General features: G+C 40.8%; 1 protein-coding gene across 4 annotated transcripts in view; it reads left to right on the top strand.

Moving 5' to 3' along the window:
• The window catches only part of cacna2d3a (calcium channel, voltage-dependent, alpha 2/delta subunit 3a), a 128,425-nt gene that overhangs the window by 36,754 nt on the left and 76,832 nt on the right, over window positions 1-14,839 (top strand). For all 4 annotated transcript variants that reach the window (XM_025059138.1, XM_017036189.2, XM_025059136.1 and 1 more), the window contains one exon: window positions 11,308-11,367. In XM_025059138.1, coding sequence (XP_024914906.1) covers window positions 11,308-11,367 — 60 coding nt within the window. The remainder of the gene's footprint in view (window positions 1-11,307; window positions 11,368-14,839) is intronic.

Below are 14,839 nucleotides of genomic sequence, written 5' to 3'. Positions count from 1 at the left end.
GCTCCACTCTTCTCTACTCTAACAGCTGTCTCTGAGACACATGTGGCTTTTATACCCACCTTTTGCTCTTCTGTCTATCCTTTTTCCATTTCTTTTCACTTTTTTTCCCCTTTGCTTTCTGTTAAAGTACACGCGGTGCTTCAGTGATTCCATTTCTGTGCAGACGCTCCGGCCTGTCCATCACCGTTGTTCTGTCTTCTCGTCTCCACATTGATTCCCTGTCTTTATCAACGGTCACCACCTGCCGAGCGACGGCGTCTGCCTCCTCTGTAAAAGGACGCGTCGGTTGAAGTCTGTGTTGTTGTCTCTCCTGCTATGTTTTCTCAAGTGTTTTTTTTTTTCTCGTGAGGGTGGGCTTTGTATTTCTCTGTTTGTGGAGATTAAAATGATGGAGAGATATGTGGAGTAAATATACCATCAGAGCCCCCTACTGGTAGTGTTTGTGTTTAAAATACTAAAAAGGACATTTCTGCCAGATATACAGAAGGACCGGAAAAGTTTATTTCTCTGTTTTTTCCGTCTATCCTTTCCTTGCCTCGTAGCCTCCCTTCTCTACTCCTCTCCTCTGTTCTTCTTTTCTATCCCCTCCTCTGTTCCCCTCCAAAAGCTTGTTATCTAATTTTTAAAAAAAACCAACAAAAAAACATGCTAACTCTCCTAAATTTCTCTTTGAAGTCCACCTCCGCCGTGTTTCATGTGACAAACTCACTTCAAAGCACGGTGGATGTTTCGCTGTTGGCAGTGTTTTCTGCTGTTTCCATTAATAATGACGACTTCTGTTTCTGTTTTCGCTGCAGTAATGCTGGTGTTCCATCTGTGGTTCTGTACCAGCTCATTTCATTCACCGGCTACAGTGACCGCGGTCCCCACACTCAGAATCACCACAGAGACGATACAGTTCATATGGAGCACTCACAGATACTGAGGAATTTCACTGAACTGTATTATATTATAAATATCCCTTTACACTTTGAACTTTAGTGAATGCTTCTGCTCCATGCAAAAAAAAGTTGGAATAAATATTCCTGTCATTCTAAAAACTCTAGAAAACACATCTACACACACACACAAAAAAAACAAGGTATAAGTCGGGTTGATTACTAAAAAACAAACAAGGTATAAGTCGGGTTGATTACTGAAATTTTAGGTTCTACCAATTCAGGAATTTCCAAAGGTATTTCCATTCACTTTTAGCTAGAAGCTAGTTCAGAGTTGTAGCAAAACCAAGAAATGTCCACATACTGTATAACAGGGGTCTGGAACCCAATGTCAGTTCACCTTGTGGGCTACGTCAGTTACTGACGTTCAATACAACCTTTTATTTTTCAAATCCTATGCCCATCCATCCATCCATCCATCCATCCATTTTCATCCACTTATCTATTACCAGGTCGCAGGGGCAGCAGTCTCTATGACCACCACCCAAATCACACTGCACCGTACCAACCTCCCTGAACCTTCCTGCAGGTGGTGAGTCCACTGGAAGGTACCAACCACCCTAACTGGGATTCGATCTTGCCCAGGAGGTGAACCCTGGGGTTCCACACCAATAACAGAGACGTTGCCTCTGGGGAAAAACGCTACTCAAATCCTATAAATTCTGTAAATAAATTCTACAACGATACACATGAGTACAATGACTTCAAATCCTATAAATTCTGTATAATACAACGATACACATGAGTACAATGACTGAAAAAAAAAAAAAAAACAACTGAAGAAAGTATTTTAAAATTCCTTATTGATGGGCCTGGATGTGGGGCGTTTACGGGCAAGAAGTGGCCCACGGGCCAGTAGTTTGAGAGACTTACTGGTCCAATAACCTAGTTTTTATACATTCTTTAATTTCACTATCATTTTTTTTTTTACCTGAGATTAAAATGTTAGATTCTGGTTTTGTTTATCCGAAGACAGATTGACACAACGGTGCTTTATTTCAGCCCACACATACACAGTGTATTGAGAGGTGAAAACAATTAACTGGGATTTGTCACTTGCCCCTGCAGTCTTGTTCTCTTTCCCCCCGGTCTGCCCTCCTCTCAACAAATCACTGCACCCTTAATTTCCCTCATTTCATTAGCTGTCGTCAGTCTCAGATCACTGAGCTACTCTGTGTGTGTTCATAAAAGTGTGTGTCGGCCTGACATCATTAATGCTGTGCGGACCCCTGTCTGTCTACACACTCTCGTTACGAGGACTTGTCCTGCTCACAGAGACAGAACGAATTCCCTGTGGCGTAAAACATTAAATTATTAAAAAATTTAAATTTAATGCAAGAGTAATTAAGTTTCCCCCACTGACAAGTCTGCTGAGTGCTGCTGCCGATGTGTAATGCCAATGTCGTCATCCACTTGGTCTCCACCTAAGTGTAGCTGGTGAGTTCGTGGACACGGGGGAATGTTCCAATACAGAAATCTACAGCATCGAGAAAATGATTAGAAACAAATGTCGATTCAGCTACAGCTGTATGAAGACAACTTTAAAATTGTTGACATTGATGCTGTCCTCCATTTTAATCTAGCTTTCACAATAAATACTATATTGGAGATTTTGGCTAGCTTTTGCTATAGCTAATCACTACGGATTTGTTTGCTTGTCAACAGGCACACATACTCTCTGAAATATGTTAGTCAGTGTCCACTCACACTATGGCCAGTTGTTCCGTGCCATGCTAAAGCCCAAACACAAGTTGTCATACGACATACCCACGGCATGACATCATCATAAAGTGTTGTTAATACGATTTTACAGCAGCGCGATGGCAAACAAGCCCGACAACACGACAACAACAACTGTGTTCGTTGTTCAAAAAAGTCGTCCCTCGCCAATGTCTGGATTTATTTCCTGCGAAAGGCGGTGATTCCCAGTCAATTTTGCTCTATATAAAGATGTACGGTAGTGACCTAAATTGGTCACAAGATGGCACTGTTCTTGTGTTTACACCTCTGGAGTCTAGCAAATATCGCTGTTTTGTTCTGCTGTGACCTTCGCTTCATTTTCGGTGGAAATTGGAATAAGCGGTCTTAACCATTAAAATTAATTCCTTCAGCATCACACCCTAACATCATCATCATCATCAAACACAACGCAGAGTCTTCAGGCTTAATTTTTGGTTCAAATCTTTCTGTGATTACAATCAGTTTCCTCCAGTGTACCATGTTGGTGTGCCTCATGGTTCCATTCTTGGACCCTTGCTCTTCTCTCTAGCTCTTTCTACTTCTATTTCGGAGAGAACATCACCTCTTGGTTCATTTTTATGCGGACGACTGCCACATATATGTGCCTCTGTCACAATTTTCCTGTGCTAGAATGCTAACATCGGTTGGATGGCATCAAACTTACCTAAATTTTAACAAGAAGACAGCAGAGACTGTTCCCTGTGCTAGAATGCTAACATGACACCGGTTGGATGGCATCGAACTTACCTAAGTTTTAACAAGAAGACAGCAGAGACTGTTTAGTTCACTCTGAGTGCTTCCTCAGACTTCCCGTCTGTTCAGGTCTGTCTCCTGGCGCTATCTTTAAATCATTCGCTCACAAACCTGGGCCTAATAATGGAATTTTAAACTCCCCCCCAAAAAAACTCTGCTGTACAAAAAAGCTTCTTTCAGTTAAGACAGGTGGTCAAATTCATCTCCATTCAGCTGTCACATTATAAATGCTATTATTACTGGATAGCTAGGCTACTGCACTGCCCTGTACAATGGAATCGGTCATTCATCCCTCTTTTGTTTTCCACAACTTGTGCAAAACGCAGCTGCTCAATTGTTGACGGCACCAACAACAGTTTACTGTTCTGTCCTCCTCTCATTGGCTCTCTGTCTGCTACAGGATCAATTTTAAAACTGCTCCGTGTGTTTATAAATGTTTGACAAGTCAGAGTTAACACAGTCCCTTGTTCCTTTGCGTTTTCTCAGATCAGCCAATCAGCTTCTTTTTTTAGTTTTCCCAAAAACCACACTAAAGTTAATGGTGGATTGAGCTTTTGATTGAACAGGTTTAATCTCTCTATATATTTATATCCCTTTTAAAAAAAGAAAAGAATTTTTTTTTCTTATTTTTGTTTATTTGGTCATTTGTTTTATGCCTTTCTCTTTATTCGAATGTGCAAGAAATTTGTGTATGGAAATATAAATTATTCAAATGTCCTTTAGAGTGGCACTCTGTTTTGTTGAATCAGGGTATTTCCATCCGTTCCCACCAGGCTGAATGTGGAGTAAAAGGTGTAAAGTGAAAGTGACAAAGTGTGGAGAATGAGGAGAGAAATGAGGAGAGAGGTGGTGCTGGGTTCAGCACCTCATATTCCCTTTGAGTCAGCAGAACTGCCGAGAACTTGTCAGGCATTGATTATCGGGCGGTGATGTTTCAAAGAGAGCCTCTCTGATCTGTCTCTCATGCACACTCTCCGTCCACTTGGCCGGAGCTCAATCTATATGTGAAATAAAACAAGAGGAAACAAGAGTGTCGCAGATCACTTTTACATTTTGTTGATGCTGCAACTCTTCCTCAGATGGTTTGACAATATTAATTGCTGTCCCCCCGGCTGCTATCGACGGGCTGACCTGAAGCCGGTTCTTATACATTCCCTAAAGGATGAGACCAGTGCCAGAACCAGGACTGGTTGGACCGTAGGCCAAGGCTTAGTTCGCTTTTCTTTATGTCAAATACTGTGTCTCCTACGGGCTTTTCTTCTCAACCTTCTCTTGAGATAGTTTGACTCCGCCTTTGGCAGTAGTACAATACTACTGTTACTGTTCAAGTCATTATAATTAATATCTTGAAAAGTGCTTTTGTCTGTGTTTTCTGTGGGAAGAACAGTGATAGGGATTATACGTTTTGCTGGAGGTTGAGAAAATGCTAATTTTTATGAGGGCAGAAAGGCAAATGTTGATGATTATCTTGCGTCTTGCAACTCTGAACAGCCTTCACTAGGCCTGTCCTTTGTCTTGCAACTCATATTTAGGCCTGAACAGCCTTCACTAGGCCTGTCCTTATGCTTCGTTGCGATTGCAACCCTTCCCTGTCAAATTACCCTCCACTCAGCTGGATGGCATATTATTCTTGTCAGTTTTTGCTGCTTTGGGAAAAAAAAAAATCTGGTTAGATGTGCGTTTATCTAAACTGCAGGATATAAATCATCTACATTTTGGATCTTTTATCTTTATCTAAAAGTATTTGCTCATGCTTTCTGCAGTTGGGTTGTTAGTGAGTCAGAGCTGTCCAGCTGCACAGTGAAAATGGTGCAGAAATTGATCTGATATGCAACCATTGTTTTCCTGATCATTTGAATATGTATATTTTATAACATTTATGTTTAAATTACATTGCCTTAATTTTACACTCTTTAACCTACCGTATTTTCCAGACTATAAGTCACGCTTTTTTCATTGTTTGGCTGGGTCTGCGACTTATACTCAGGTGCGACTTATATATTAAATTATATAATTTCATGTTTGTTATTTTTTACACTGACAGCCTCTAGAGGGCACTCTAGGCTTGTGTACCTATATCTGCTACCCCTGTACCAGTGAAATTGTACATGTTTGTTATTTTCACACTGACAGCCACTAGTGGGCACTCTATCTGGCTGGTGCGACTCATACTCCGGAGCGACTTATAGTCCGAAAAATACGGTAAATAGTTGAATCACTACCATTTAGGGACAAAGATGTGTAATCGACTTGATCACATGGAGTCACTGCCCTCTTCTGGTCAGTGGTCACATGACATGAATGGATCAGTTCAATTTTACTTTACTGGGACACTTTTTTCATTTATTAATTAATATTGATACTTGAGAGTAATACTCTGAGAGTAATCTATACTCAATTGATACTCGTTTGAGCATCAATATATCGATACCACGGAATCGATACTCCCATGGCTAGAGCAAACTCCTCTGCTCTAACGCCTCACTCTGACCCTCCCTCTCCCTGTCCGTCTTTTGCTCCTCCGGCAGAAGTTGTGAAGCTTAGATCAGCATTCTGCTCTACAACAGCCTTCCGTCACTTTCACACTGTAAGAGCTGTATTCATAATTAATAGGCACTGCTTAAGCTCCCACTGCTGAGTGGGCCAACACATGGTTAAACAGGCTGAATGCGTTGTTGGATTCATTTTAAATACCCCCGTCACCATGTCAGATACGCAGACAAGTAGCTGGTGCAAGTGTCAGAGATATTGACTGGATGAGGGTAAGAGGGTAAGTTGTGTTTCTAATAAAGTGGAACCGTATCCACGTTGTTCCAGGAGCAGTCTGTCTTTTGGTAGTAAAAGTCTCACAATTTGGGATTTGGGGCTAAATGTGGCTGCAGGCAAGAGACACTAACTTAGGAGAGTACAGAGTTCCCTCTCTTTATCGCAAATGTTTTTGTAATCCGTTCCGCGGAAGTTTCGCTATATCGCGGTATTTTATGGTAATTTCTTAAATTTCCAATGTTTTCATTGTTTTTGTCATCAAAAACATTAAAAAATACAGCAAAAAAACTAACTAAAAGCTGGTATCTTTCTTTACATGGAGGAGATCACACACAGCTTTGTGTTCCTCTCACTGATTGGCTCATGCATTGAAGCATCTCTCAGCATCTCCCCTTGTCTGTCTGCTACTCGTTCACTTATCTCAGAGCCGTTATACGTATAGGACATTGTCGTAAAGTTTGTGCTCTCCCACCTGCAGCTGAGCGCTAACCTCCGACACGTCATGTATTTCATTTATTTACGTAAACTACATTCTTCTGACCAACAAAGTGACGGCTTGAATTAGACATTTAACACCGTAATAAACCGTGTTTTTTATACACCACAATGAGCATGAGAGATAGAGGCATTTAAAACAATTTTTTTATACATAAAAACAGATATTTCCCCCAAAAAGGAAGCACACTTTACAGTGTATATTTTTCTCAAAAAATAATAAATAGATTTTTTTACCACTTACATGTAATCATAGTATCTGCTGCAGGTAAAATGGAATAATAACCTCCCTACTCCACCAGTCCAGGCCTGAATCATTGCAGTCAGCAACTACGGGGACGGCTTCACTCCAACACACTCACACGTCTGATGTGCAGTCAGGCAGGTGCACAGCAGCTCCATTCTTTCTCTCTCCATTTTAAGTAGGTGGGTTGAAGGGCCTGAACCACAGGAGTGTCTCCTCTGTTGCTGTATTTGTCGGTGCCTTCTACTTTGCTGGAAACGCTTTGCTCTGCATGTTGTCTGAAGCAGTCTAGCTAGGTTTGCCTACGTCCAGCTAACTGACGAGAAGTGCCATATTTTAATGTCCGACTGTTGAAATGGAGAAACCTTATGGTGCTATTCTTAGCACTGAGAATTTTGCACGTCAGCAAACTCTACAGCCGTGTGGTCGACTTTTCCTCCATCTTCTCCTTTATTATCCTGACTTCCTGCCACCAACTGACCAATAGTTGACTTCTGATTGGCTCAAGAAATTAACATAATGTGAAATATACATTTTAAACCTCATTGTCTTACTAAACAAAAAATCTATCTATCATCCATCCAGCCATCCATCCATCCATCCATCTATAGATTTCGTTTTAACATTATCGTTATGAAACCATGACTTGTGAGGATCCACTTTTCCATTTTATAAATTCCTCCCTGATTTTTTCAGTGTTCTAGTTGCCTGATGCTGTTCTACCCAGACTTCACCTTCAACAAACAAACCAGGAAAAACCGAGTGATCTTTGAAAACCTAATATATATATATATATATATATACTGTCCACAGAACTTCTAGGTTTCCAGTCAGAGATAGATGAGCAGTAAAACATATAGGGTCTGGGATTCGCACTGTTATCCTTGCTCCTCTATGAAACCAACCCCAATTACCATAAAATGTCTTGTTAGCTCTGTATGTTCCGTTCACATTCTGTCAGCGGCAGTGAAGGCTTGATAGCACGGACGTTTGTGTGAATGTTGGAGAATGACAACAGTCTCTCTACCCCCCCCACCCCCCCCCCCACCCCCCGACGATGTCGGCTCAGTTATTGTCGTTGACTGTGGAACTTTGATTGAGCCACTGCAGGAAAAACACAGTCATTGCATTGCATTATCTGTTCATCCTCACGACACTCAGTACCTTCTCTGATGGACATGGTGACAGATGTATTTGAATGAAAGCATGGCTTGTTGTCACACAGAACTATGAACACAATCCAACATGAAAGTGTGATCACAGAGTAATTGACTGGGTGGAAATTCACAGGATTTCTACCAACCTCACCTAAGAGTCTTCAAGGGTGTCCTACCTGAAGTATTACACATTTTACTAAGACCATTATGTCTATAGAAGCCACCAGCATTATGCAGAAATGTCATATAACAAGTCATTAAATCCGAGATAAATCATGTAGCCGTAATAACGCCATTACTAAAGCAACAAACCCACGAAGCACAATTCAGCCACAGCTGAGACAAACTTTACTTCTGAAAGCAGCAATAATAATATAATACTAATTTGCAGTACTATTAAAAACGACAAAATGCATTTCACTCACCAAAACTAATGATTGTTTTGACAAAAAAGTTACCTTTTCTACCTCCATCCACTCGGACGCTGAAACTCCAGTCTGTCCTGTATTTGTGGCATAATTAGGACTCAAAAAATCAATGATTGCATGATAATGAAAATACTTTTAAAATACTCTGTTGTCCAGCCTCAATAAATTGTGTTTGTTTCCACTCTTTGTGAGGGGAAACAGACACAAACACACTGAGTGCAGCGACACAGGACAGACGAGCCATTCTGCCAAAATATTGTTGAGGAGCAGTAAAATAAGACTTTTTATTTTTATTTTTACCTTCTTCAATCAGCACTGCACACAGCACAGCATCTCTTTGCATTCCACAACCAGTCACAGTCACAATATATATTTTGTGTTATACTCTCAGTGACATATCTGTAAAGAGAGGCATTCAGGTGCCATTGGAAATTTGAGAATCGTGAAAATGCTCGCAGGAGAAAAAAGGTTTCTTGTATTTGAAAGGTTGTACTTGCATTATGGTATATTATCTTTAATTAGTGGACAATTAGGTCTCAATATAATGTTGACAATAATATTTATTGGAAATAATTTGTTTGAAAAATCTATATTGACTGTTATCGTCACAGGCCTAGCCATACGTTTTCCTTTGTGTTAGGCTTTAAGCTTTTGAGATGCAGTTTGCTAGATTTGTGACTGTGCGTTCTTTTGACCATCCAATCAAATCATTCAAATCACAAACATAACTGTGTGTCTGGTAGAAGGCCTCGATATTGTCATCTCAAAATCTGATTGGTTCAAACAAAAAAAACATAAAGGCTTTTCTTTCACTCATTTTGGATTTGTTTTTATTCAAGGTTTTGGCTTATATTTTTAAACAGCTATTTTTTTCCATTCTTTTGCTGAATTTAACTTTGATTTTTCTTATTGTATTATTTTGCGTTCATTTATATTTTTATTGGATAAGTAGATATATACATAGATAAATAGATACATAGATTTTTATTAATCTGGCCATCTAAAAAATATTTATAAAATATTATAATATATATTATATATAATATTAGATATATTACAATTGTGAGTCATTTTAGGTTTACGTTTAGTATATTTTGGCTCTTTTAAAAAAAAAAAAGTTCTATCAAATCTTTAGTCCTGGAGTTATGTATGAGAAACATGCTATGTAATTTTTTTCTAAAGTGAAAATGTGCATTTGAAATATCGAGGTTATCTGCAGACGTTCACAGATTCAGGTGCAATGATATGCAGTGACCAGGTGTGTTGCTGTGATGGAGAAAATGATTGGACTCACACCAGATTACACCTTCACCTCACAAAGACAGTGAGCTCCCATACAGACTGATGCCCATGTGCTCAGCTGAAATAAGCTCTCTGATTGCAGTAGTATTTTTTTCTTTTTTTTAAGGAGTCAAGCCATTTGAATGGAAATGCGAAATGAAAGTGCATTTGCCCGAACTCGTAGTCTGCGGGAGCAGCTGTGAACGACTCCATATGAAAACAGGCCATCATGTGCATCACAGCTTGAAGTAGAGAGGAGTGTTTGTGTTCTTGCCCTTCACCCCTTCATAACTTTGTATCACGCAAACAAAGCGTCATTGTTTCTCGGCTAATGTTTCTGTAATGTGGTTTTATATGATAGTGACAGACAGAGCTGAGCTCTACAAACCATCCATCACCACTGGATGAAACTAATGCACAGGAGAACAGACAAGAAGGTGCGGTCTAGGTATAGGATACCTAATTTTGTATGTAAGTCAGAACTCACATAATGTACATCAGTACATATGTCACTCAGCTACGCTAACACAGTGGTAGCATCATAATCTAGGACAGGGCTGTCAGACTAATACATGTTTCTGCAATTGATTATTATTTTTTTATTATTATTGATTATAGAAACTTTTAATTTCTCAGGTTAAGAAACTCTGCTGCATGGACCTTACTAAATGTTTTTTAAGCTCATGCGGGCCACACAAAACGGCTTGGCGGGCTGCGTTTCTTAATAAATTTATGGGAGATGGTGATGTAACCATGAAGTGTCTAGGACGTTGTAAACCAAGGTTGCACTTGTTTTTGGTTATATAAGACATATGCGGCCTCTAGAGGGCACATTAAAGCCAAAAGTTTCAAAGCACAACTACTTCGATGCAGATTCTCATAATGAACGCAAACAAACTACTGCACAATTTAAACTGCAATTTTCGGCGCAACAATTGACCCAGTGGAAGATGGGTCAGCATGACCTCAACCCCATAGGGTAAAAAGATTGACATTGGAGTGACCATGACTCATACGGATTAGCTACAAATCTTAGCGTTAGTTGTGAAATAATTCCTGTTTTTTTTCCTCATAAGGCAGAGTTCATACATTTGAATCTCACATACAGAAATACACAGACCCCCCACAGGCACAGGCAGCAGACGGCAGCAGCAAGAGGCTGATGATGATCACAGTTAGTGCGAGTGTGTGTGTGAGTTTGTGCTGTTGTTGAACGAGCAGTTACTGCACAACTACAGTGTTGTTACTATCGTGGTGAATTCCCTCTGAAGAACCTGAGGCTATTGCAGTAAAGTTATTATCTTTACTGCTGAGCCGTTAGGGGACTATAGTCTCCTTCATAATATCACTGGCCGCCTTTCTGTCCTTTCTGTCTGATAGTGTCGTATGTAATACATACATATGAGCAGAAGAAGCCCAAGTAGAAAGCTACATTCTTCACAGATGTTTTTAGCCTTTGGTCTCATGGTTTTCTTGCTTGTTTTTTTCTCTTCCTCTTCTTGCAGAGGCTGGTGGAGGCAGCAGAGGAGGCTCACCTACAGCATGAGGAGGACCCGGACCTTCAGGTGGGTTCACAGTGTAATGCTACTCAGCTCTCGGAGAAGCAAAACATAAATGTGTCTCCAGGCTCCAAAGAGCTCCGGGTTTTAAAAGCGTCTTTTATGAAAGAAGAATACAGTGGTTCCTCGTTGATCGTGGTAGATAGGTTCCAAGGCCTGCCGCGAGAACTGAATTTCCGCTAAGTAGTGACACAATATTTATGCCCAGTAAAATGATGACGACTTTTACTGTGCAGCCAATGGTTGATTTTATGTGTCTTCAGAGGGTGGTGCCATTTCTTGGTGCCACCTCTTCTACGGTTTCCAAACATGTATCCGTAGTAGTAGCAGGAACTGATTTTTTTTTTGCAAGGCTGCAAAAACATTGCGAAAACATCGGCAGTTAGCTTCCACTGCTTCTTTTTCCAGTCGAAGAGTAGCTTGTAGGCAGTCATGACGTCATCGATTTTGTTGCAGAATTGGACTGATCGAACCATGTCGTCGTCCCATTCCTGTGACATCTCTTGCAGATCCAAATCTGGGATATAGTATATTTTATATGTACAGTTTTCAAAAACCTGCAAAGTCGTGAATCCGCGAAAGATGAATCGCGAAATAGCGAGGTACTACTCTATCCTCATACAGTGGAACCTCGAAATAGGAGCGTCTTGACATACAAGTATTCCGAGACATGAGCGGATCTTCGAGCACGTTTTTGCTTTGAGATACGAGGAAAAAGTTGAGATACCAGCACGCCCACAGACGCCGATGCTAGGTGGCTAAGCAGCCTAAGCCGCTTCACTCATTCACATTGTTCACTATCTACGTGAATTTCTCTGTACTTTGTGCATTATTCTTCATAACAGTGATGAGCATATTTCAACTGGCTGGTCAAAGGAATAGCTTAGCTAGTAATGGTTAGATTCTCCAACAGCGTAGCTTTTCTCAGAAGTAAATCAATTAATCCCTTTGAGGTTAGGCCAAAAAGATGTTTTAATGATGTTCCAAAATAATTTTGATTAGGAGGAAAAACAAGAATGATGAATTATTCATGCTCTGAACCACACTTTACATGTGGGAGACCGTTGCCGATGCAAAAAACTTCAGTTCTGCAGTTTTGGTGGAAGCATTGTAATGCTAATCATATCTGCAAACACACAGAACGTCTCTGCTCTGCTCTCGCGGCTCTGCCACAAATCCATGTGAGCAGCTTTAATTTGCACTGCCTGGTGTTGAGTGTAAGTCCGTGTGGAGGCAGAGGGGATGTGCCTTTTCATATCAGCTTTACATCAGGACAGATTTGATAGGAGAAAAGCCGAGACAACTTGGGAGGATTTGCTGAAGTTAAACTCTGCTGTGTGTGTGTGTGTGTGTGTGATCACCTGTGGTAATGGGACGTGTGTGTGCGCATGTGATACAGTGGCTGCTCTGAGGATTTCTGCTGCCGTAGATAGTTAAAAAGGATCAATTATTCAATGTTGATACCAGCATTAAGTGTCACTACACAGACATACAGTATTTATCCAAAGCGACTTAACATCGTCAAGTCCGTGGTTCCTCTGGGAATCGAACCCAGGACTCTCTGCGCTCTGCTTCTGAAGTAGGCTTGCTAAACGCTACACCATGGAACCACTATCTTGGCTTTCTATGGAGGGCTTGAGCGCCAGGTTCTCTGGCTGGCTCGCTAATCAGGTGCTCCACGCACAGCACCCCCCGATGCTGCCCCTCTGTATTACACAAAGGCGAGCTAGTGCAAAGGTTAGCTAAGATATTGTCCAAAAAGTAGCCATATAATCACCAGTAATAATATCATAATATAAAAACATTCATATTTAATATCAATTAATAATTACATATATATTAATAATATAAACAGTTTTTAATACAAAATAAATAGCACTTATCATTAAAGTCGGGTCACGTGTTGAACTGAATTAACGTACCTGAAAAGTCGTAGAGATTTGAACAGATATCAGTTGTCCTGAACACCTCAGAAAGCTTCCACCGACTCAGTAGATCAGACTTGGTTTTTTTTTCTTAGTTCATGCTCTGAGTTGCTAACCCCAATTCCACAGATTCTTCCCTGCGCTCTGTATCTGCCGCTGCATCGACATGGCCAGCATATCAGCTATAGAGGAAAATTGCAAAAGTTGTGTGCGTATGTGTGAAGACCCTGTCGTGTTTCTGTGCTCTGTGAACCAGAGCACAAGGTGGAGTGGACTGAATCAATGCTCGGGACGCAGTGAGACACCGTCATCTACACAAAAACACACTCATGGCATTAGCGTTAGCATTAGCTTCTGGTCGGGGACGCCCTTGTACAAACCCACGCACAATGCTACAATATTTTTTGAAAAACTTTGATTTTGTTTGATCCACGGATTACCAATAGTAACTTTTTGCCGATATCCGATATGCCGATATTGTCCAAACGTTTAATTTCCAATTCCGATATCAACTGATACCAATGTATGCAGCCTATCATCTTGGTGAAACCCAGACAATGCGTTATCCAGTATTCATTATCGGAGGAAAAATCGATAATAATTCTTACCGATATATCACGATATCACAATGTCTTCTGATGAGCCCCCTGGTGGCTCCCACTAAACCATTGTTTTATACTATATCTAAGCCAATTTTCTAGTAGTAGGTCCAAAGGTGTCAAAAGAGATAAAATTAAAATAAAAGTGACTAAGATCTGACTTAGGTTGAAATACATCCAGAAAAGCAAAGAGCTAGGCAGTGATGCTGTCTCTATGAGTGAGCCTAAGTACACAAAGATGGCCAAAATGATAGTCTTACTACTTAGCTACATATTTACTTTAAGTCGAGTCAAAACATAAGTCTGGAGAAACTTCATTTTAAAACCCTGACAATAGAAACCGACGTTCAACGTGCAAATCTTCTCTTAAAAACCTCGGTCCAAATCCTCATATGCACAGCTTCCCCATTTTCTCTCAAAGTCCCTGTAGTATAAAATGAAAAGTTCTTTAGCTGCAAATCTTCAAACTGGCTGCAGCTTTTGTTGTTCCATGAACTTCAGACTGAGGACTTCATGCCTGTTCACCTCAGTAGCTGTGCAGAGGTGTGTGTGCGCGTGTGTGTGCGTATCGACGGCGGTATTCCTAATACTGCCCTTCGTGGTGAATAGGCTGTAATTATCACCAGCTGAGCTAAAAATACCAGGTCCACGCTGTGGGGTGAAACCGCCTCCATCACTATTCAGGGTTTATTCTAAAGTGTTTGTGTGTATTTTTCTCCTTACTCTCCCTCTCTCTCTTTTTTGCTATTGGATACATATTGGGCTGGCAGCCGTTTGATAGAAATTTCCTTATCTAGCCTTTCCAGAGCTCCTCTCCTTCCATGTGAAATTGGCACGCTAATCTGCTGCGCTTTTCCTCCCTCGCTCTTTCACTCGCAGCAGCAGCAGCAGCAGCAGCAGGGGCAGCAGGAGGAGGAGCAGGGGGAGGGGGCGCGCTAGGCGGGCGCCGCTTGC

Source organism: Cynoglossus semilaevis, chromosome 10 (assembly GCF_000523025.1).
Source record: "Cynoglossus semilaevis isolate Cse_v1.0 chromosome 10, Cse_v1.0, whole genome shotgun sequence".
Taxonomy (NCBI): domain Eukaryota; kingdom Metazoa; phylum Chordata; class Actinopteri; order Pleuronectiformes; family Cynoglossidae; genus Cynoglossus; species Cynoglossus semilaevis.
This window is presented reverse-complemented; position numbering and strand designations above follow the sequence as displayed.